General features: G+C 44.0%; 1 protein-coding gene across 1 annotated transcript in view; it reads right to left on the bottom strand.

Moving 5' to 3' along the window:
* The window catches only part of LOC139345877 (xylosyltransferase 1-like), a 76,006-nt gene that overhangs the window by 23,221 nt on the left and 28,183 nt on the right, over nucleotides 1-24,602 (bottom strand). The window contains exons 2-7 of the mRNA XM_070984750.1: nucleotides 13,422-14,010; nucleotides 8,421-8,593; nucleotides 8,039-8,241; nucleotides 2,830-2,910; nucleotides 1,200-1,416; nucleotides 635-811 (exon numbers count right to left, since the gene is read on the bottom strand). Of these exons, the coding sequence (XP_070840851.1) occupies nucleotides 635-811; nucleotides 1,200-1,416; nucleotides 2,830-2,910; nucleotides 8,039-8,241; nucleotides 8,421-8,593; nucleotides 13,422-14,010 (1,440 nt within the window). The remainder of the gene's footprint in view (nucleotides 1-634; nucleotides 812-1,199; nucleotides 1,417-2,829; nucleotides 2,911-8,038; nucleotides 8,242-8,420; nucleotides 8,594-13,421; nucleotides 14,011-24,602) is intronic.

Here is a 24,602-nt window from a genome sequence, read left to right as displayed (position 1 = left end):
TGTATTAATACAGACAAACACCAAATATCACTGCTAACTTATATTGTATATTTTTCTGGTGTGCGCTGTTATAGTAGATGTATCATATTACTCTCATATGTACTATAACTTTATACTTACTAATCCCACCACCACGCATGTCACTTCACTTGAGACAGTATTGCACTACTAGTACTGCGAGTGCTGCATGTGTGCTGCTTGCTTCGCAAGTTTGAGTTTAATTGCTTTTGTATAGTTTCTATTTTAATTTAAAGTTCAATTTTACGTACATGTAATAATGAATATTCGACTCTTCTCTATTATTCTGTGCTTATTTTTTTATGTGTGCCTGAATTTCCCTACTGGGGAATCAAAACAGGCTTATTTTTCTTAATTGTGTCTAGGAACAACATAAATAATTACAGGACAAGGACAAAAAAATCTTTTTTTTTTTTTTTTTTACCAGACCACCTTCAGCATTGTCTCAGAGAAGCCCTTTGTAATACTGTACATTTTAATTTCAAGCTCTTTAGAGAATCCCTTAGTGTGATTCTTTGACGACTGATAAACACGGGCCCTGACCTTCTGCTGCAGCTAGCTCTGCTTCTGCCCATTGATTGAGTTTCTCCACATTAGTGTTGCATTTAATTACTACCTGGAAGCGGTGGAAGTCTGCAGGCTTGAAGTCATTAGGGGAGCATCCGCACCAATCGACGATGTGCTTGTACTGGCACTTACAGCCCAGTTTACGGTTCCAGTTGGTGATGCGCAGGTTGTTATCCACCATGCTCTCACAGTGGGCGCTGTTCTCCAGCACTGTGTGGAAGAATGACTGCGTGTTGAGAAACAGAGACAGAAATGTGATAGGGAGACGGAGAGGTGGCGGGTGGAGGGCAGAGACAGGGAGACAAAATTAGAAAATTGTATACCTTTTATTTTTTACACCATTCAATTCATGGAGAGCAAATAGAGCAGCAGCAGAGAATGGAAATTCACAGCAGCTCATGATAAAAATCCAATTTCCCCACAGAGATCATTCAGTTCTCATCCAATTCTTGTATACGGATGGAAAGTCAGCCTTTACATCTCGCCTTCACAGCCGTGAAAAGAGAGGAGTGTATACTGTCTCTATAAGTGATGCAGTGTAAGTACAAAGCAGTGCTTACCTGTCAGTCAAAGGTTAAGAAGCACTTGAACGTGTGAGTATGAATGTGCGTTACCTCTGCAGGCAGCAGGGTGTAGGCGTAGAAGCGCTTCATGTTGGTGACCAAGTCGTCCTTAGAGTTGATGACATATTCCACGAACATGCGGTTGAGAAGGAACCAGTCGGACCCGCCGTCCACCGAGATGCCCTCTGGGATTTTACGGTCGCCCAGCCTCCACATGTGGGTGTCGCACTCGTAAAACAGGCGATCCAGACCCTGCTTACGAATGAACCTGGCGAACACACACAAAGATATGGTTATACCACTGCTGCTGAATATATTTAAATATACAAAACAGGCCAATTATTTTTGTGAATTTATACAGCAGGAAAAAAAAAACTAAATCCAGGTAAAAATCAGACTTTAAAATTAGCATTTACATAAAAACATGCACTCTGTGGTTGTTTTATATTTAGAGGGACACTTGTGCATAAACAGCAGCTCCTTTATATTTTTCTCATTACTTTCTATAAACAGAGGATTCTTGAGCCGTGCTTTTCATAAGACGCCCTTGCTGACTGTAACCGCCACTGAACATTGTCCTCATTCAGGAAGAAACACAACTTTTGAGTTCTTTGTGTGAAAATCTGGATCCTCCTAAAAGGAATCCGGGCTGAAAATTGGTAAAAAAGCAAAAAGAGATGAGCTAAAAATGGGAAAATATGCTCACAAAGCACCTGCTGCAACAACTGATTAAAGACAGATGAATCATTTTTCACAGTAATTGTTATTAGTTAGTTAATCAAAATACTTGCATATCCAAACATTACTTTCTTCTGCATAATTGCAGAATTTGTCTCCTGTGCTCGGCCTTAAATGACTCGACAAACGTGTTATTCGCACTTGTCACTACACACTTTTATCAGCAACAACAAGAGTGACACCCTGCATACATAATGGATGGCATTACTCCTGTGAACGTATCGGGTGTCAGATGGAAGGAGTCAAATTCAGGTCAACTGGCTCAGATCGTCTCTGTTCTCTTCACACCGACTGTTGAGGTACTGACCCTGTGGCTCATAGGCGCACATGCACGTACATACGCAGGGGACATTTTAGAAATACACGCATATATTTTTCAAGCATTTGTTTGTTTCAATCCATCCACACGTGTGCATATGCTGTAGTGGTGGATTACTGAGATATTTGTTGTTTTTAATTTGGATTTAATCGGCAACAAAACAGCTTCGCTCTTGTCAAACAGCACTGAATAAAATTCTCGGACTGCAAATATGAAAAGGTACCGCTGAGTCACGCTGACTCATACATCCTTGCTGGCTGTTTTTTTTCCTGCGTTTTGGGGGTATTTTTGCCCACAGTGTCGGGTGATGACTAGTTTGTCACCAGGGTGTGATGAGGCAGAAAGTAGAGGGCGGCAGGGTGGCGGCGGCAGAGAGGGCTGCTCTGGCAGCGACCTCGCTAGCTCACCCCACCAAGAAGGTTAATTAATGAAGCCACAGATGGGAGCTAATTGTATTATGATTCAGTGACCACGCCGTGCTGGCAGGAGGGCGCTGTGTGTGCACATAGGTGCTGCTGAGTGAGTAAGAGAGACAAACACAGAGAGCTAGCCAGAGAGTGAGAGGGAGAGAGGATGGAGTGCTGCGGAGTGATTAAAATGGAGTTTGAACAATTTGCATCTCACCTGGCGTTGTCCCTGCCGTGGGACTTGATGAAGTTCATGTCTCTGTATTTGGACAGGAAGGCCACCAGCTGGTTATTGGTCCTGAAATGGAAGAAAATGACTTACTTTTGACTGGGAAACATATGGTGAGACCTAGCAGGAGGTGGACCAGTCACTGCACATGCTATAGGTAAAATGAAATGAGAAAAACTAAGCTGTTGTAGCTATAAAAAAGGTCCTCAAAGACGGTTGAAGTTCTAACCCTGTGTCCCTGACTGTTCAGTTATCTCCTCTTACAAGCTAAATATATATGTAATATAGAAATAATCTTTCCCATCTTGTGAACCCACACCTGACCGTCACTAGTACAGCAAGATCATGGGTCAGAGGTGTGTGCTCGGATCTCAGCTGGATCTGTCTAATTTATCAGTTTCTTGATTGTTCTCCTTCTCCTGCTTGAACAAAAGCCATCTGATCAGTGATTTGCTGTAAGTTCCCCTTGTAAACTAAACTTTGCCCGTATATTCAGTTTCCTTTGGAAATACGTCATATCACAGTGGCACTCGAACTTTAAAGGCCCTGAAAATCTGCTGTCTCAGTTAGCTTCCTATGGATGATAGACCTGACATGAACAGATAATCCAACAGTTTTGGTTATTTGACAAAAGTGATTTCTTTATTTGTGCTTTTACAGTATCTTTGCTTTTCTCGCTGGTTTGAAGTGGGCTGAGCTCAGATGGAAAGAGTTAATGTTACGTCCTTCCGTGCATGAATCAGAATTTGATGTGACAGCTGTCAGTCAAATGGGATCAAACCTGATCAAACTGATTATTATTAATTGTTTTTTTTAAACTGTTCTTGAGTGTTAAACTCTTAAAAAAGAATAGCTGAGGTTTATTGTTCCAAACTTAAATTGTGAATGTTGCATATTCAGTCATGAATATTTAAACATCATCTCCAGACACATAAAATACTCTGCTTGAAATAAGAATCTGTGTCTGATATGGTTTTTCCACAGTCCAATGAACTAGTTAAAAATCTCTTCAAAGAACATCGATGCCATCTCTCTCATTGAAAAATCCCAAATCTATGAATATGCAAATGTTTATTGTTTCAAAAGTGAACTACCAGACACAAGATGACGCATCCTCAGTGTGTGTGAACTTCCACATCACTCATGTGTAAGCTACAAACTGGCTCGGGATTGGCTCCAAACTTATTGCGATGTCACACATCATGCTAGTGTGTGAGTGTGAAAACAAACTCTGCACAGTGCAGGTTCAACATCAAAGAACAGAAAGCAAAACGTGTCTTTGAGTGGAGGGGGAGTTCAATGCTGTGGAGAAACACTAAAGCCAAGTTTTCAGCAGCTTTAAGTCACGTAGTGATCAATTAAAGACCTCGGCTGAACTCGGTGTCAGTCCCTCAGTTTCTTCAAGCCCTTAAAACTATTTAGGGTTATACAAAAGATTCTGCTATCCATGATTTTGATGAATGACTTCATGCTGCTCTTACATTGTAGAGCAGTCGACTTCCTCATATACAGGCCAGACAGGCTAAAAGCTTTGCTCTGCAGGCTATGCCCCAGTCAATGGCTCTAACATTTCATCTGTGGTGGAGCCTTTCATGATGGCTTGGCTTGCCTTTCTAAAAGAGCAGCGAGGCCCTGGTAAAAAGCTCAAGGATCAGTGGGGGGAGGGACAAGTGCATATTAATGTCATTTTCTCTTGAAGGAGCAATTTCACAGCCTGGGGGGCTTATCTTAGGAGGTCCTGAGCCATAAAGCCTAACTGATGATGTGCTGTGCAGACACATGTGCTCTTCTCTGTCTCTACTTCCCACACACACGCTGTGTATCTGCTAGTATGCACACTGACAATACAATATACATGCACAGAGACACACAAATGCTTGTAGGCATGCAAACGCACACACACAGAGCGAGGGGAATTCATGTCAAGCTCCAGATTTGCCACCTGAGTGGTCACCCCGTCCACTGGGTCTAGTTTGCTTACTGTCAGCCCTGTGGCTGCTCTGTCTCACAGTGGTATTCACACGCACACATTACAGTAACACACACACACACACACACACACACACACACACACACACACACACACACACACACACACACACACACACACACACACACACACACACTGCTGTGAGTTTCAACCCCACCTGATGGCTAAAAATGAGCACCTTTTCAATATCATAGCCAATTAAACTTCATCATTATGCCACTGTTTCACTCCCATGGCCTTGCTGTTAAATTAATAATGAGCCTTTTTATAACAAGGACTTTAAATATACCATTCCTGAGGGGAACAGTTGAATTCCAGTGGCTGACAGGTTATGAACCCACACTCTAGCAACACTCAAGCAGATGAGAGATGGATCATAAATTCATCATCTTTGTCCTGGAAGAACCTACAGTGCAAAAAGTTCTGTAACTTCATTTAAAAAATCCTGCAAGTTTTTCAACAAGGTTTTTTACAATTACATTTTCAAATGAGTTGACTAATGGGTGACAAAGTTTGTTTTTTTTCCACAAGAGGAAATGACACCTATCACTTGTGAGTAAAGCTAGGATATGAGAAACAGCACTTCTCTGACAGAGATGACAAAGTGAAAGAGATTAGAAGATATGACGCCTGCAGCCAGTCGTTGTCTCACAAAGCTCAGACTTCTTAAAAGCTGCTGTAAAGTCCATGAAAGGAGCTTTAAAGGGAAAAAAAGAGGTAAGAGCAAGGAGGCTGTGTAGATAAAAGCTGGGAAAGAGGGTTGTACTCTGACAAAGCAAGCGTGTAACTCATCCTCTGGCCTCTCTGGACACACGCACGCACATACACACGCACGCACGCACGCACGCACGCACGCACACGCACACACACACACACACACACACACACACACACACACACACACACACATAGCATATCTCCCCCTGGACACGAAGCCCCTCTGCTGGTGTGAGGGGCTCTGGATTTGCCTTTGAGAGCCATCCATGCGGCAGGACAGACATTATCAGGGAATTAGAGGGGAAATAATGCTTGTCTCCAGTCCCACCGATAACAACAGCAGTAGTCAGGGCAGTGCGGGCAGGGCAGCCCCCAGCCCTTCCTGCCTGCATCTGCACAGTGTGGTCACAACGGAAAAACGAGTGCCATTTTGAAAATCTGTGCCCTGAAATACTGAAACTACATTAAGACAAGACTGGTACAAGCTCACATATTTTGAGTGGAATAAGTGTAGAGGGATCAGAATAATAATGGGTTAACTGACAAAGGAGGTGGCAGAATAAGGGCCGGGGTATACTTCAAAATACCGTTGTTCCAAACGGCCACTCTTGACTAAAAGAGAGGTGAGGAAGTTCAAAGCGTGGCTCCTTTGTCGCCTCGCGCACTGCTGGCCGGTCACGGCATGAAGTGGTCATGAATGTCGGATTGTCGATTTTAGAAAATAACAGAAATGGAAAGGTGTGGGGGGCAGGGGGTGTCCGAAGCTTTTCAACTTAACATCTAACAAGCAGTTCTGATGAAGCAGACTGGCAGCTTAACACAGGGTTGTATTTGCAGTCTGGCAAAAGTGAGGCATCTGTTTATTCCAACATGTTTGTCTGCGCTGCAGTGTGTTACAGTAAGTCCATAATGATAATGTAATGCTGAGGTGTTTATATCTGAGCGAGAATGTCTCTGTCCGCCTGATCCAGTCCCCAAAGAAATCAGAGAGGATCGTCAGCAACAAAACAGCTGAATGGGTTTCAGTTTCTTGCTTGAGGACACTTGAGTTGCTCCCTCTGACAGAAGCTTGAACCCAGGCCTGTCACTTAAAGGACAATATTTGCAAGCTCACCTCAGTAAATATGCAGTGCGAAGACTTGGTCAAATCCAAGCTGTGGTTACAAATGCACATGCGAAGCAAAGATACAAGACACAATTTACATATTTCCATATTGCATGGATCCAAAACGTGTAGTTCCCTCTTGTTCCCACACCTAACTGCTTACTCTCCCTCTCTTGCCTCTCCCTGTCATCTCTGCCTCTCAGCTCCCTCTTTCGCTCCATCAATCGTTTCGTTTCCCAACAGATGGGGCTTAAAACCTCCACTGTCAGCCCTTTTCTCAACAACATCACCCTCATGCAAATGAGGAGGCAAAAGACAGGAAGAAAACAGTGTCTGGTTGTGTGCACTTGCAAATACCTTTAATCACGCGCTGACAGACAGACAGACAGGCGTACAGACAGGATGAATACGCACACATGTACGCAGACAGGTGCACACTGAACACTGAGACACACTGAACTATGCAGACGGCATGACATAAACTCAGGCGTGCACACACCGGTGCAGACACACATGCACAAACTGCCTGTCAGCAGCGTTTATCGATTGGTGAAAAACCTCAAGTGAATCTGTCTATGAACAAAATCCACATTTGTCCCTGCATCTTGGATCCAGCTGTGGAGACACCAGATCCAGCTTCCTGTTAGCCAGTGGTCATTACAGCTTGTCTAAAATCAACGGGTGGACATCTGGTTGCGCAGAAGAGATAACTCTCTCCTTAATAGGAGGATTTTAATTGGCTGCTGCAGAGCCACATCAAAAACCCAGCAGACCCTGAACTCCCGCAAGGACTATAAACTCACATAAAAAAAAAGCACAAGTCACAAAATTTCTTCTCCAATAGGCTATTTCCATGACTTCATGTCCAGTCCACGTAGACTTTGTGGGTTTAATTACCTTTTACAGCTTTTTAAAAGCAATGGTTTCAAGTGGAGAGATGGCTTTCGGGCCGTAGAGTACACAACAGGCCTGGAGAGTCAATAGGTATTGACCCTGGGCAATTAAATTGTAATCAGTTCACCATGTAACCCATTCAATGGAGTGCAAGCAAGGAAGCAAGGACTTGGAAGAGAAGGTGTTAAGAAATAGTGTTTGAGAAAAGCATAGGATCTACTTCATTGATCTGTTTGGTTTGGAGTGACTCTTTATTTAAAGCTCACAGTTAACCACAGGAGCCCAGACCAGTGGCTATTGAATTTCTTCCTTATTGGCTGAAAGCTGTCTACTATTGTTTGTGCTCTGGTGACTGCCTTTGTCACCTATATCAGATGCTTGCCCGTACACTTCAGTTCATTTCCTTAAAGGACAATTCATTACCAGACCCCCCCCCCCCCCCCCCCCATCCTTTACTGAACCTCCCTTGCTGTTAGATCCATCTTTGTTACCTGATGGGGTAGTCAGCAGCACTGAGGTTGATGAAGAAATCCCAGTTCCAGTCCCTCATGGCCAGCAGGTCAGCCATGCTGCGAAGATACATGGTCAGCAGACTGGCACCGCCCCAGATGGTGGCCATGCGCCACGGTGTCACCCTCACATTCGGATAATGTGTAGCCAAGGCGAGCACCTGCCTGTGCAGGTAGTTAGAGCGCTGGAATAAAGGAAATGATTACACACTGATTAATATCATGCCTGATATCAAGAGATTACATTTAACAAATGAATGCAATGAAAATCAAGCTTCCATCGGAAAAAAAAAAGCAACAGATTTACAAAGGTTTGGCCGTCACATTAAAGGTGCATCATGTTCACAGGCTGTCCGTGGCTCACCTGATCGACGTGTATGTAGTAGTAGTGCGAGGTGTGGTAGATGGCTTTGAAGAGGCGCTGAAACTGGCGAGAGGCTCGTCCATGGACCACCAGGACAAATGCTATTCTTACTGGTTTTGATGGAAAGCTCTCAGCAGAGTCCTCATCCCACTGGATATTAACATTAGCTTTACCTGTGAGGCACAGAGACAGCATCTATACAGTATTCATGAAATCACACCAGGAAATACAAATCTTGCATTTATGAACTCCTTTTAATTGACACACCATTGCACAGGTTCTTCATCAGTAACATAATCAGGGGCCGTTTGCTTGTTTGATTACCAAATCAAATCTGTTATGCAGCACAAAAGGCACTATTAGCCGCTATATGATGAGGAGGATGTATAAATATCCTCCAGGGACCAAGAAAACAAATGCCAAAGCAGAATGAATGTAGTTATTAATGATAATCAAATGTTATTCTTTTATTAAACAATGAACACAAATAGCTAAACAATGAGGTTGCTAGGCAACATGTTAAGCAGCAGTTTGAGTGGTATGATTAGCATATCCATAATAATTAACTGCAATGTCAACGTGAATGTTCAGTGGGGATTTTCCATTGTCTGACACAGTCTGAACTGAGGTTTACTTCTAGTTTATAACTGCCACTCAGGTGCTCTCTTGGAGACATACAGTAAGACTATAATACAACCTTGAAAAACTGTAACATGCAGAGGTAGTTATTCAACATGGGTCGAACTACTATCCTTTTGCATACATCCTTCTGCTCTCCACTGTGCCATTTAAAGAAATGTTCTGTGTGTTATGAACGAGGACAGACCTACAACTATCTATTATCTACAACTGAGACATTAATGCATAAATGAATAAATAAGACCAATCGAGTCATACAGCGAAAACAAACAAACAAAAAAACCCCAAAACAAAACCCCAAAACCACGACTCACTCATCTATTTTCTAATGTGATTGAATTGGAACTATGACAATTTCAAGCCGACAGTACACACACACTGTAACTACTATCTTAATTCAGACAGGAATCCTATAAGCGATTCCTCTGGGGCTTTCAGGGTGGAGCACGGTTTGACAATGTGCCATAATTCCTCTCCAGCAAACTCCCAGAAGATGCCTTGGATTTCACAAATAACAACAATAAGCATGCAGAGAAAACACTGCCCTGTTCGCGGCCTGCCAAGCCACTATCAAATTAAACAATTCCAAAGATCTCTGGAGAGCCATTGGTAACCTCACATAGCTCCACTGTGTGGTTTGTACCACCCTTAACCGCTCCAAAACAGACACTTGCACTTCAAACCCAAAAAAAAAAAACCTTGCTTGAAGCAGTTCTGCATCATCAGGTCCCCCAACATTATCCCAGACATTGTTTGTTTTTAAATCTTCAGTTATTACAGCAAATGTGCAAACGCAGCGTATGAGACATGTTTGTTCACAGAACATGCCTTAAGGAGATTAATGACTATAATTTGGGACTTTGGTTCCCAAGAGCCTGGTTGCGCCGAACAAGTGGAGGAAGCTGAGGGAATCCTGAGGTAGGGGACTGTTTATTCCCCTGAGGCTACATTTCCTGAAAAATGCCCCTCCCGGCTCCCGTCCCTGGCTGGCACTAAGGTCCTATAATTACTCAAAATTTTAGGGGAAGTGTCTGACATGTCTTCTCTTTATGAGCTGACAGGGGCAGGCTAAGAAGGCTTGCTCCCTCCCGTTCAACTGTCATTCATTCAGATTTAAGGGCAGGTGTCCAACATGGCTTTGTTTAAAAGTTGACCACAAGGTTGAGGTTAATGACATGCTCCCATGGCTCCAATTGGTCCCAACTAGCCGTGGCGCCTGTGAGTCAGTCATATTTATTTCTCACTTCTCTCTCTCTCTCTGTATGTGCATATGTGACATCTGGGGGGGGGGTATGCTGTGGGCCGTATCAGATTGAACGGTAATTGGTGGCCAGCTAAGAAGGTTCACTGGTTTGCTCTGCACACGGATAATTGGCCAGTCGCTTCACAAAGCACTTTGAGAGTGTGTGCTATGCTAGCTGGCTGAACTAATGAGCACTGCTGTGTGTGTGAGAGAACCGAAAGTTTACTGTCAGTTTTGTCGAGCATGTGTGTTTTGCATCTGCAGAAGAACTTCATGTGTAGTATTTTTTGAACAGGCTCTGACTGAAAGGACCACAGGCCTCTTCCTAAAAGAAAAAGACAGAAAAAAAACAGAAGCCCTCCTCTTAAACTCATCACTCTTCATCGTGCTTGCCGTCGCTATCAATCTTTTAAACTACCTCTCCCTCATCTGCTATCACTCCACTCTCTTCCTTCATCATCTTGTGTAACTTCAGGCTCTTACCCACCCTCCGTCTTAACTGCTCATATGAGAGGTTAGAACAAGAAGTGAACTATACCCCAAAGGATTTGTTTCAAATTGCATTTGAAAATGTCTCAGGTTGTGTCTGTGTCCATGTTGTCTGTTCCTTGAAACCATCCACAAAGCCAAGTTTGCAGACATATAAATCACATCCATGGGTTTGATTTATTTGAATACAGTGAAAAATTTCATTTCCTTTTCTTTGCACCTGTAATAACTGATTTTTTGCCACTGTTGTGAGTAAACACTCACAACACTGATCACAACACTTAAATATTATCACCTCTTACACAGATGTGGTGAACCTGTTTGCAGACAATAGCCCATTCAAGGCAGCTCAACCACAGTGTGACAATGTCACCGCATTCTAGCTGAAACCCATTATTTCCGTCGCCTTTTGCTGCATCGTGTAATGTGGCGTACGCAGCTCAGCATGCTGCTTGGAGAGACGACGAACTGCTGAGGGCAGTGGAGGGCGCAGCTCAAATTGCGTTGTGTCTGAAAGGGTCTTTACACATCCAGCAGACACAGCATTTGTTTAGAGTTCATCTAGCTAACAGCATGCTGACCAAACTGGCATGTTAGCTAATTAGATAACCATCAGCTAAATACATGCTAGTCAACAACAACCGAGGGAATTACTTTACTCTTTATCTGCTATATGCTGTTGCTAACTCTGCTGTTTGCCAAGCAGGTAGCGTGTCAGAGCTGCTGAACACAATGACCTGCCACGGCTGAAAAATATGCAATGAGAGCTGTGAGAGTGAACCAAAGCAGCTAGGGTGAGGGCCAGAATCCTTTCCAGTACAAGGCCTTCAGGTTAAAGCTACATGGATAAAAGGTCACTGTCTGCCAGCTAGGACCTCTGCACAGCTCACTCATCACATTATTAGCCAAGTAAGCATATGGCAGGCAAAGAGATTGAACATATTCCTCCTGTATTCACTGATGCTAATACTGCAGCTAACACAATTGCTAATCTAGCCAAGGCCTCAAGGACAAAATAATGATAAAACTGGCAAATTTTCCGCTAACAAGGTCGGACTTGAATTGGGGCAGGGGGCAGATGGGGACAGAGAAGAAGAGAGGGTATAGAATCACACATTGGCAGGCAGCAGGCAGACAGAGAGTAAAAAAGAAAAGTGATTTAATTTAGCTGTCGTGTTGTTCCAGTCCAGCCACCAGGGGAAAGCCCTTTTCAATTTCTTTGTCTCCTTTGATCACACTGTCAGTGTGAATGGGCTGGTGAGTTGCTGTGTGAGATGACAGGAGCTTAGGCACAGACAAACGATACTCCTGCTCTTGGGAAGGGGAACGCACAAAAGTTCTAAGTCACGGTGCCTCCTCGACTTCCAATAACACGAGTGAGGGCCGGGAAGATATCTGACTAGAAACAGGCAGAATGCATAATTGCTTTCTCCTCCTCCCCTGCTGTCCGCACTGCATTTAGTCCACTCCCATGAGTGTAAATGCACGTGTGTGTATGTGCTGTTCACTTTAAACATGGTTGCCGATGCATGCTGCTCACCGATGGCAGCAGCCACAACAGATTATGTTTATAGAAGCCACAACCAGACTGCAGATGTCCATAAATTCCCTGAAAAAAAAAAAGCCTGTGTGCATTTGTGAGCGTCTGCTTGAGAAAAATAAAGGAGAACCTGTGTTCTGTGGCCAGCTTGACAAAACAAATGAAAATTGGAAACCAATTTGGAGAAAGTACAAGCAGCATCCTGATTTTCTACAACAGTTTACTTCACCAATTACACATCAGCAAGAAAAGGCCTTCTTTGCCTTTGACGAGAATTGCAATTACGTGTACTAAAGCCTGACTGGACAGACTGCACTCTTTGTACTTAGCTTTGTGGATATCATTTTTCTTTTTTTTTCCTATGAAAAAAGCTTGTGCAGCAGAGAGTAGGAGGAAATAACATGAAAAAATTAAATGTCAAATTACATGAGGAAAGACATTGACAACCTGTCAACACTGTTTCCAGTTGGTTTTTCGATGCGTCTTGTACTTTACTAAGATGGCTAGAAGAATCAACTCCAGCAAAAATCTCTGTTAGTGTATTGATCTCCTGATTTTTAATCTATTTTTGAAGCAATTTGAGATGAACAACTGTTTAAAGAGCACTGCAGTAAGGAGTTCTGCAGAGTGGCTCCTTTGCCTCATCTATTTTAACTGCTTTCACATAAATGCTGCATTTGGAAGATTAATTTCTCCTCATAGGTCTTCTTCCTGAACACCAACTCTAACCCAGTGTTAGTGTCCTTCTTTGCCAATTGAGCTGAATCAGTCTATAGAAAATAGCAATATGAGTGTCACACTTTGAATAAATAGGAACTCAGGATACAATGGTGTACTGACTGCAAGATGTTTTTTTTTCTCAAGTGTAACTTCAATTGTGGCTTATTTAGTCATGAAAATGAAAAGTCATAGAGAAATACTCTTATTAGGCATTTCACATAACACAACCATTTAGAGGTCAGATCAGATGTCCTCAAGCTGGGAAGCTTGACAGGTATTGACTATTGACAGGTACAGGTATAGTGACTGAACTTCATCATTACCAAAATCAAACAATCTGTCACATTCATTACAATGGCTTATTACTCACCCTCGAGGGGGCAGTAGCGAGTGACCTTCTCGGGCATTAACTGCCCTTCCTTGTGTCTGCAGTACACCTCAGCGATCTGTTGCCGGCACTCCTTGCTCTTGGCTCTGGATAGAGCTGAAATGGCTTCCTTCCCACTGATCTCGCACTTGGGTGGCTGGTCGTAGGTCACATCCAGCGGCGCTGCAGTTGCCTGCCTCCTGTGGGGATGCTGATGTCTGTGCTGCGACTGGGCCTGCTGGCCCTGTGAGGCACGATAGTGTTGCCGAGACGCTCCCGCGACACCCAGACCACCCGGGTAGGAGGCATTATTGCCAACCGCCAGCGACTGGTGGCCTACAGGCAGCACTTCGTTTGAGCTGCGGCCCAAACTTGGGGAGTTGTCCCGCCAGGCCTGCTGCTGGGCATGGGCTTTCTCCTGCAGACGCTCACGCTGCTGCTTGCTGCTAGTGGCCCCTACAGGCGGCCGGTGTGGCTGTGAGCGTGCGCCAAAGTTACTATTGTCTATGTTCTCAAAGTCTCTGGGCACAGAGTTCTCGTTGTTGCTGTCCACTCGACTTTTCTCCTTCGGCCGGTGGGAGTAATATCCATCCTGGATGAAGAGAGAGGGAACAGGAGGAGAAAGACAAGGGAAGTGTTGGGTAAATGGTGGGGAGCAAGGAGGAGGAGGGAGGACACAAACAAGAAAAACAAGATCAGAATTGAGTGAGCACGGTGCATATCAAATGTCGGATTAACAATCAATGTGGCATGTATGAGTGGGCAGCGCTGCATTGAACCGTGAGGCATGAAATGAAGTAGCAAGGTATTGAGTGTGAGGACTACAAGGTGCAACCTAACTGGAGGTGATGCAGGGCTGAAGACTCTGCCGCTCCGTGCCATCATCAGATTAGCCCCGGCTTCAATTAAATTCTCCTTCAAATGGACCCAGCACTCCATAAACAGATTGCCAAGAAGGGATAAAGGGCCAGAATATGACTGTGAGATTGTGTGGGTGTTTGTGTGTGTGTGTGTGTGTGTGCAGGCATGTGTACAATTCCTCATTCAGTCAACACACATGAGAATGGAAGAAATCGTAGTGGTGTGGCATGTGACTGGAAAGGCTGCATTTGTCAGCGCAGTGTGTCTGCATATGTGAGATAGTGTTGGTGTGTGTGTGAGTGCGTGTGTGAATGTCTGAATGTACAATTTCTCTATCTTTCCAGCAGAATAGACTGAAAGCGAAGGAGGGGCACAGGGGAGAGAAGAAAGAGGGAAAAGGGTAATGAGTGAAAGTGGGAAGTGCAGGGTGAAGGAGCTCTGACACGGCATGGGTTCTGCTCCCAGGATGCGATGGCTTGTTCCAGTGAAATGTGCCGCGATGCATCAAACGGAAAACTAAGAAAGCAGCCCGGCTGCCACCCCACTATTGCACACCTTGCTAGACACACAAGAGAGGAGGCGGAGGGTAAAAAGTGAGAGGGGATGGAACAACAAACAGCAGCAGAGGAAAGACAGAGCTCATAACAACAGGGATCCCAGATGTGTTTCTCAATTTACAATAATGGGGGTGGGGCTAAGGCTAAGTGCAGTATGAGGTATGTAAAATAGAATGCAAGCAGGAGGGGCAAAAAAAACACGGGAGGCAAGTGAGATGTTATTGTGAGGCAGCCACTCAGCGTGGAAATGCCTTTCCACCCCTAAAGCCAGGCATCTTATCAGCCCATCAACCTTCCCTCTCTGCAAACACCTTGTACCAGCACAATTACAAAGGTGGCTGGATGACACACATTCACACTCGGAGAGATGGGGGGGTGGGGGTGGGGGGGTGTTGATCCTATAGAAGCGAGACAAGAAACAACAAACTGGATGAAAAACAGAGGAGGAACAATATTCTCATTGTCAGCTCCTTTTAAGCTGCTTCCTTGGCAGAGGTCTAATTCTCACAACACTGGATACATTTAAGCTTCGGCCTCTCCTCTCCTTGTTTCCTCTCCTCTTCCTCTACACTCATTTCTCTCCACGCTTCTCTGACTTCTCTCCACTCTTTGCCTTTTCATTCCCTTCACACTTCTCTTCGCACATCCCGATTCGACCCATCTGCACTGCTCCTTTCACCTCTCATCTGCTCCGCATCTCACTCCCCTTCTCTCGTCATGTGTTTCACCCATTTTGCGTCTTTGGCACCTCCTTTTCTCTCTCCCCTCCCTCCCCTTTATTCCCAGCTTCATCTCTGCTCCTGTCATAACCTCTCTCTTTCCCTCCCCTTCGTGTCTCTCTCTACTTTCTTCACCCTGCCAGTTTAAACAGACCATGTTGTCTGAATGGCAGAACCTGCTAATCCTGCATGTAACAGCTGCTTAGGCCAGTGATCACCTAAAAAGAAATCCCTACTTGCCGAGTTTCAAAGGGAATGCTTTAGGGAGCTAATCCATGCAGTGCATGTCACTGGATGTTTGCAGAGGTAAGATGAGTCTGTGTGCATTCACAATTATGTGTGTACAGTGCATGCTTCTGGTGGATTCACACAAGTGTTCATTTGTGTGTGTTTAAAGGACGGAGAGAGCAACTGAAGCAGAGGCAGCATGTGTTTGCCCCGGAGGGATACTCTTACTTTGAGTCCAACTGTGAGAGACATGAGAAGATGAGGGACACAGTTAAATTGAAAAAAAAAACCAAACGTCCCAAGTGAGCAAACGTTAAAAACAACATCGCCAGAATGTCCCTCAACCCATCTGTATGGGACAAATCGGTTTCACTGATGGAGCATCCTCCACATTATCTTATCACTGAATTCAAAATATACAAAATCATAACTAAAGTATGGTGAGTGCCTCTTTACACAAAGAGCCTCATTTCACAGCAAGGCCAAATATAAGGTTTACCTCACTGTACTGTAGAGGCTATAGCAAAGAAAGGACTGATGCCAGACTGCAACTAATTATCATTTTCATTATCAACAAATCTGTTATCAAATCTGTTGACTATTTCTTGATCCAAAAATCCAAAAACGTCCATACAATTTAACAAAGCAGCATTCCTGCAGCATTTTAGAGTGGAGGTGTCCCACCTCTCCTGAAACAAGGCCAATCTCCACTTAAGTCAGTAGAAAGCAGAGCATTCTTATAAATATTGTCTTGGGCTTATTAAAGGAATAGTTCATATTATAGGCAATACACTTATCCACTTTCATGTGAGTTAGATGGGATCAATACAACTGCCATGCCTGTACGGTAAAAATAAAGTTGGAGCTCCGGGACCTTTAATTTTTAATTTCCAATTAATGCACGATATCTTGTTTGTTTGAACGTTACAAAAAACAAAGTATAAAAATGACAATTAGCTGTTTGGTGCCAGACAACTTCTTGGATGGTAACCAGCTGAGGGACTTCAATAAGTTACTGCTCCCAGTCAAGCTATGCTAAGCCGAGCTAACCAGCTTCTGGCAGCAGCTCTAAAGTTTATTCACCATACAGACATTAATAAACAAGTGTATTTGCCAAAATGTTAAGCTATTCCTGCAAGCTTCAGGGCAAACAAGCAGACAGTGATGCTACATAACACACCAAAGGCCATGTATTCTTCTCAGCAGGTGACACTGACTGATTGATCACATCATATGTTTGCTTGCAGTAATTAGTGAGAACAATGTGGGGAAAAAAGCCCCATCAGGCACACTCAGGTGCTGTGCAGCCAGTCCCAAAGATATTTCATTCATAATCATGTAAGACAGACAAAATCCTCACATTGGAGAAGCTGGAACCAGCAAACATTTGCCATTTCTGATTGATAAATGACTCATCAACAATTGCTCATATACTGAAATTGTTCTAGATTCGTTTAGATCAACTGGCTGCCTCATCAACTTTTAATTTCAGCATGAGATAGCTGTATTTAAAACTACTTCTTTAAACGCATTCCAGCTGAAAAAAAGCATCACAAAGATGCTGATTTGTTGCTAATTAACTGACACGGATGAGAGTCAGATGAAGTTAGCCCCATGTGGCCCTGAAGTGGAAATGAGGAATATTTGTAAGCTGGTACTGAGGAGATTCCTCTGGATAAACAATCTTCACACTGTGCTCCTTTCTACCTCCCTCTCCCTCTCCTCCTGTGAGCAAAGGACTTCAGTTGCTGTGTTGCTCTTTAATCTCAGGGACCGGGCTCTAAGCAGGAAGCGGTGGGGCACAGAATTAATAGCGGTGGCCACTGGAGATAGGAGCAGCGCTGGGCTGCAGATGGGGCTGGGAGCTGGGGGTCGCCATTGATTGTTACAGGGGATATGTTTTCTACTCCCTGGGAGTGTTGAGGAGGCCAAGCCAGGATTGCCTGGCATGCGGTGTGCTGGCTGTGCACACTGACAGACACACACACACACACACACACACACACACACACACACACACACACACACACACACACACACACACACACACACACACACACACACACACACACACACACACACACACACACAAACAGCCCTCCCTGAGCTCTGCTGAGGAGTGAGGAAAAAGCAGAGGGGGTAAACGTTAATATCATCCATCACTGGTAGGTACATTTAGAGGGAGGCATGCAGGGCTGGGAGTTTCAGCATCCCCTCCGGGAATGGTTCAGTCCATTTCTCAATACAGAGCTGGCCCTTTCCACTTTCCCCCATTTCCTCTGCCACAGGGGGAAATATTTCACCTGTCCTTCCTCTCTCTTTCTCTCCACCCCCCTCCCCGCCATTCTCCTGTGCTGTACAGAGGGAAAAAAAGCACATATCTCTCTCTCAGCACCTGTCCAGCTTCACCACTCTCCTCCTGCACCTCCTCCCCTGGCCCACGTTTCATCCCACGCTCTAGGAAGGAAAGCAGTTCATCTGCTCCGCCCCCTCCCCTCCTCCCTAATGCCATCATTTACTGTTGCAGTCCCATGGTAGATGTGAGGGAGCGCAAAGTAGCCGCACATATCAGTTTCACCCCACCCTCCCAGCCCGCTTCCTTTAAAAGACATCATTCCTATGGGCCTGAGCGGAGATAAGCTAGTGCGTGTGCCAGCAGTGTGTGCTCTGTCAACACAAGCTGGTATATGGACAGCCATGCAGGCAACCAAAGCACCATGTACATTTTATGCCTGCGTGTTTGTGCCTATCAGTTGTGCGTATGGATGTTTATGTTAGTGTTTCTTGTACTTTAACTCCCAGCTCGGGTCTGTGAAGCACTTTGGTCAACATAAGTTGTTTTTAAATGTGCTTTATAAATAAGTTTGACTTGACCTAACATAAACATATAGCCAAGCTGAATAAGAAATGCAGTGCTGCTTATGTGTGAGTAGGTGGGTGCTGAGTCACCTCGACCTGTGGGCCAGCTTCTGCTACGACTTGCCTGCCATGTGGCTAACGAGCTCAGATTAATTACCTGGACTGAATCCCTGTAATACTCTGAGCAAGATGTGGCGTCTGGCATGACACGGAGGACTGATACACTGACAGACTTAGTTCACAGCTGCTCCAGCACCTCAGGACACCTCGAGGAGAAATGAGCCAGGGTAGGACGACCTAAATGCTTAGTGACTTCTTAGAAGTCTTGCTTATCATAGCTTATCAGTTGTAGAGTTTGGGGGCAAGAGCAGCTGCTCCTTTCTTCTTTCTTAGATTCACAGTTGAGGTATCAAATGCTCTTACAAAGTAAGGCAAAGTAGACTGAGCCTCAAATTCAGTTCAGGAACAAATAGCCTACAGAAAAGAGGTTTAAAGTGTCTGTTACCTCACAGTAAGAACAATCACGTTTGAAACAGGGTAAAGAAATAAAAAGATGAGTCATGGAGAGACTTTTTTGATGCCTCAGTCACGTGGTTTTCATAAGAGATGCTGAGCTTGAGTTGACTGTATTTTCATTGTGTTCTACCTTCTAGTTATGGATATTTCCTGTGTTGCTGCTACCTTTCTCTTTCTCCCTTCTGTCAATCCCTTCAATCCTCTTCTCCCCTGACGGCTAAAACTTGAGGAATGCTGGTCACATGTAATGTAAGTGTGTACGTGTGTGTGCGCGCAAATGCACGATTAGCGGCGGCTCTGAATGAACAGTCTGGGTTTGGTATGCACAGAAGCCTCTTGTTGTGTGCCCTGTAACAAGCCCTGGAGCGAACGTGGTGAAAAGGGAGTGTGTCTTTGTGTGGTTGTGTATGTGTGTGTGTGTGTGTGTGTGTGTGTGTGTGTGTGTGCGCAAACGTGTTACAAATACCTAGAGGAGAGCGAGACAGTGAGAACCTCTGAAAACTACTTAACAGCTTTAGGTTTGGCAAATGGAATTTGCAGAAAGGATGCATTATCTGAAAAGGAAGCAAAAATATTAAAAACTGCCTCTCCTCTGGGAATCTGCTTAAACAGACAAATGATTCTAATCGGCTACTTGTTGTAAGTACTGAAAAAAGATCAAAGTCTTCCAGAGACAATGATCCTCGTGGGTGTTCATAAAGACCACAGGGCAGAGGTGAATTCGCAAACTGCTGTTGAATTTCCACTTCTTTCTGATGGACATTCTCGCATTGCAATTATATGGCTTCACGGACTATATTTGCATGCATGGATTTCAGCTGGGCAAAGACACAAAAAGCCCAGACCTCTGCACCCACAACCACAGACAGCAGAAAGAGAGATTTCCTCTTCCTTAAAAAAGAACTTTTCTTAAATGCAGCAAAGCTCCACAAGAAAAGCTCCACACAAACATCCATATGAAGAAATGTCTTAACTGTAGGGGCATCTCCAAGGAGTTCCCACAAGGCCACAGTGGAATTCAAAAATACTTCTGCTTCCCTCACAATATGTTTGCATGCCATGGCAATACCTTTGTGATTTCCTGCAGCCGTTTTTTCCCCAGAGCTCCCCCTGTGTGTGCATAATCCTCAGCCCACTCAAAGCATTGATGTTGTCTGATGGCCTGTTGATATGTGCAACCCACATCTGCGCAGTACAAATCATCCTAGGATGCTACAGATATAATATTTAAAGCCCTGCACACTCACTGCAAACCTACACAGGTGATTTCAGTGATTTTAGCTGATTAGGCCTCTTGTCATAACCGTGTGGGCATGCACAGACTGTACTTGAATGACACCTCCCTCACTCTTCTTTTAGCTTTGTTGCACTTGTTTTGGTGTAAATGATAAAATGACCAATGGCTGAATCCCATTTAGATGCTTCAGTTTCAGAGTGCTGGTATTGTGCATGATGACTCACTGTCACATTGTGATGACTTACTGGGACACTTGCACAGCACAGAGCTATTGTTAGTGTTATTAGTATCACTTGTGCTTCATCTGCTATGACAGATCAAAATGCCTGCTGTCGAAAAGAACTATTGCAGCTCATGGGCAGCAGTGAATTGTGTTAATTAATGAAATTAAGCTTGCCATTTATTGCTGCCACTGCATTTTGCTATTTTGTTGAGTAGGGGTTGAACATATTTCATTGAAGTCAAAGTCTGAATGTGCTTTTAGCAACACTAGCCTGTGAGCTATATGTATGTGTATTTCATTCAAAGTAAGATGATAGCACGTCACAGCACGTTGTAAAGAGCTATAAGCATTATTTGACATTTTGGGGAATATGATTACTCACTTTATTCCTGAAAGTGAGGTGAAATGATTGCTTTCACTTTCATGTATGTATGCTCTATATGAAGCTACAGCTGGTAGGCGATTAGCTTAGCTTAGCAGAAAGACTGGATGCAGCTAGCCTGGCTGTGCACACAGGTAAACAAAAGAGCCTATCAGCACCTCTGTAGCTTTTACAATTCACTTTTTGAATTTATTATGGATTACACAAATGAGATATAACGTGTCAATGTGCTGTTTAGTGAACTTTAGAGGTGCTATATTTTGAACCCTTTGAACAGAGCCAGGCTAGCTGTTTTCCCATTTCCAGTCTTTATGCTAAGCTAAGCTAACTGGTTGTAGCTTCATGTTCAATGGACAGACATGAAAGTGGTATCGATCTTGTCATCAAACTCTTGGCCAAATTGTCGAACTGTTCCTTTAAAGGTGTTCACTGAGGCTGTACTCTAGAAATAGCTTCCTGCTGGGAGGAGTCCAGAATCTAAGGCATCGATGATGTGAAACAACTGCTTGGGGATGCAAAAGTGTCAATAAATGCAATAAAGGGTTGGTTCAGGATAATAAAAAGAGATTCATGGGAAATTCCTCTCCTCTCAGGCACTTTGAGAAACAGTTTGTAGCTGTTTGTGGCCTCCACTGTTGATTCAGTGCCACGAAAACCACTATGTTTAATTACCCTCCTTCTGCATTGCAAAAAATCTTTTGTTCTTCCTGGCCACTAATACTTCATGTCGCATGATCCCACATTAGTATGCTATACTCACACTCTTGACCAGAGCTGTTTTGGGTATCAGAAATCTAGAAATTCATCATTGCACTTATGATAAGTCATTAAAGCATCAGATAAATGATTGAAATGTAAATGAGTCACTTAATGGGCATAATCTAATCTAGAATCTGCTCACTGTTGTGGAAATGAACTGAAGTGAATGCTACAGTGCAAAACTAAGAAAATAGCGTAAATGTGTTGATATGAAAATTTTTCTCTTCTGGAACTTTCCCCCATAATTGGATTAAGAAGAAACTGAGTTGAGACGCGACCTCAAACAACCTCAAATTTTCATTCTGAGTGTGAACCAACAACAAGGAAACTCACACTGGGAACAATGTTTGAGCTCAAATCCTCAAAGCATGTGGCAAAAGTGAAGCCAGGCTGCCTAAGTCTCACAAGGTTTGGTTCGCCTTCTCCCCTTAAAAATCTTTACTCGGCATCCCAGCAGCTTACATAGATGGATTACTGAGCGCACGCACACACGCACGCCCTCACACACACCTGCATCTCCAGACTCACTTGCTCCTCTGTTTCTAATAGACACACCATACTGCATACACACACACACACACACACACACACACACACACACACACACACACACACACACACACACACACACACACACACACAATTCACTTGTGAGACTGGTTTAGTGCAAGTCCCATTTATCCTGGGGCCTGTGTGTGTGTGTGTGTGTGTGTGTGTGTGTGTGTGTGTGTGTGTGTGTGAGTGTGTGGAGTAATATATGATTACTCTGTTGTGCGGCAGCAGAAGCAAGAAGCCAGGGAGGGTATTGAATCTGTGTGTGCCTCACTGTTTATGTACAGTAGAGACTGAAGTGTGAAAATCAGCTCTAAAGGTGCACTTTGCACATCTATGCCCACCAAGATTTCCTCTGTTCAATACATGTGTCTGACATGCTAATACAGAGTGCTCACTCACAAGGATCCTAATGCTACGCACTAATCCATCATGTACCAATATGTGACATGAATTCCATCCAGAATTTTCATTTCTGTTCCAACATCATAACCTGTTTGCATGACAAGGCAACATACAAACGACATGAAACAACAGAAATGTGTCTATTTGTTTTAAAAAGCAGAGCATTGTTGTGTTTTGTCCTGGAGTAGCTAGTTATGGACAATAAAGGCGAGGGCAATGGTCACACATTATCGATGGAAAAGTGACTGTTGTACAGCTTCAGCGATGATGCAAAATCATCACGATTTTCTTAATCTACAACTCACTATGGAGGAAACCTGTGTGTCTATAATAATTTGCTTTAAGCCAATGAAAAACAAGCTTTCCTTACCTGCACCAACAGAACACAAGTTTTGGCCCTAGTGGCAAACTTTTTGTGGCATGCTGCCGTTCAGAAGCTGAAAAAGTTCACCCCCAACCCTGAAATGTTTAGACATCATTAAAAATGATGCAGGAAGCATCAAAAAACAGGAGTCGAGTTCCAGTGAAATACAGCTCAGCACGAAAACATCAGCAAACTTTATTTTCCCTACATACAACAATCCAATCAACTTATTTTCACTCCATATGTTTCCCCTGCAGTGGCCTGCCCCTCACTATGACAACCACTGGCATAGATTTAGGTGAGTTGGCGACTGTTTTAAGTTTCCTACATGTAATTGTGCATCAGCTTGCCTTTATGAACATTAGAGCAGTGGTGGGATAAAGTGGGTTAATCTTGTGCCAGGATGTGGTCTAAACAGGTGAACGCAGGTCACCTGAATCTTCTGCAACCCTGACCGGGGTCAGACAAAGTTCTGACTATAGAATAAAAGCATTTCAATTAACAACCCTCACTGGTTACAGTCTGAGGTTTGCAACTCAATACAGCTCCCACAATACACTGAAATATTTCTCCCTAACCTCATTACTGCTGCAGTCAACGTCCTTTCGTAGAGTGTAGTGAAATGATATATGCCCACCCACTCCTTCATTCTCTTCCCTTTTATTCTCAAAACCACTTCCTGTCCCCTGCCTCCCTGCTGGGTGAACCCTGGGAGTTTCCACATGACAACAGGAATCTAAATCATATGGCTTACTTACAGTATATTAGGTCTTATATCTCTCAAGGGCATGAAAGCCCTTCAACAAGCCATGAGAAGATACTGGCAACCCTCCTACTGTGTCCCTTTACCCCCCCTCCTCTCTCTTATACCGGCCTCTTTTTTTCCTCTGTGAATAAACCCCAGAACTTTACATCTCCAGCTTTGAATGGAGCCCATCAGGCGATTTCTGAGCCATATCTCACAAGGGCATGAAAAAGCCTTACCCCCCCCCCCCCCCACCGCTTCTCTCCACACACCTCCCTGTTCAGCCATGAAATGACACCCCTATTTAATCAATTGTGAATCATGAAATTTTGCACAAGAGACCCCTTTTCTTTGCACTTGACAGTGATTGAACTGCACAGCCATGCAATTCCATTCACCACGGCGATGAGAAGAAAAGCAAGGGGGGGGGGTGTGCACTGTGCAATGTGTGTGTGTGTGTGAGTGTGTGTGTGAGATGAAGGTGATTTCCCTGTGACATCATGGGCCCCTACTCAATAGCACCACAACAGAGGGTCCCTTCTGTGCATTGAGGCCTCGTGGTCAGACAGCATAGTTGGATCCTACAGCTGATCCATAGGGGCGCAAAGGAGGTGTGTGTGTGTGTGTACATGGGCATGTGTGTGTATGCGTCACATATGAACCGCAACATGAGCTCTAAATAGACCAGGGGTTAAGAATAACAGAGAAAAAAGGGGGCTATGAGAGATTACAAGTGGAGGGGACAGAGTGAGATAAAGCCTTGGAGAAAAAATAGAA

This window comes from Chaetodon trifascialis, chromosome 2, assembly GCF_039877785.1.
Source record: "Chaetodon trifascialis isolate fChaTrf1 chromosome 2, fChaTrf1.hap1, whole genome shotgun sequence".
Taxonomy (NCBI): Eukaryota; Metazoa; Chordata; class Actinopteri; order Chaetodontiformes; family Chaetodontidae; genus Chaetodon; species Chaetodon trifascialis.
This window is presented reverse-complemented; position numbering and strand designations above follow the sequence as displayed.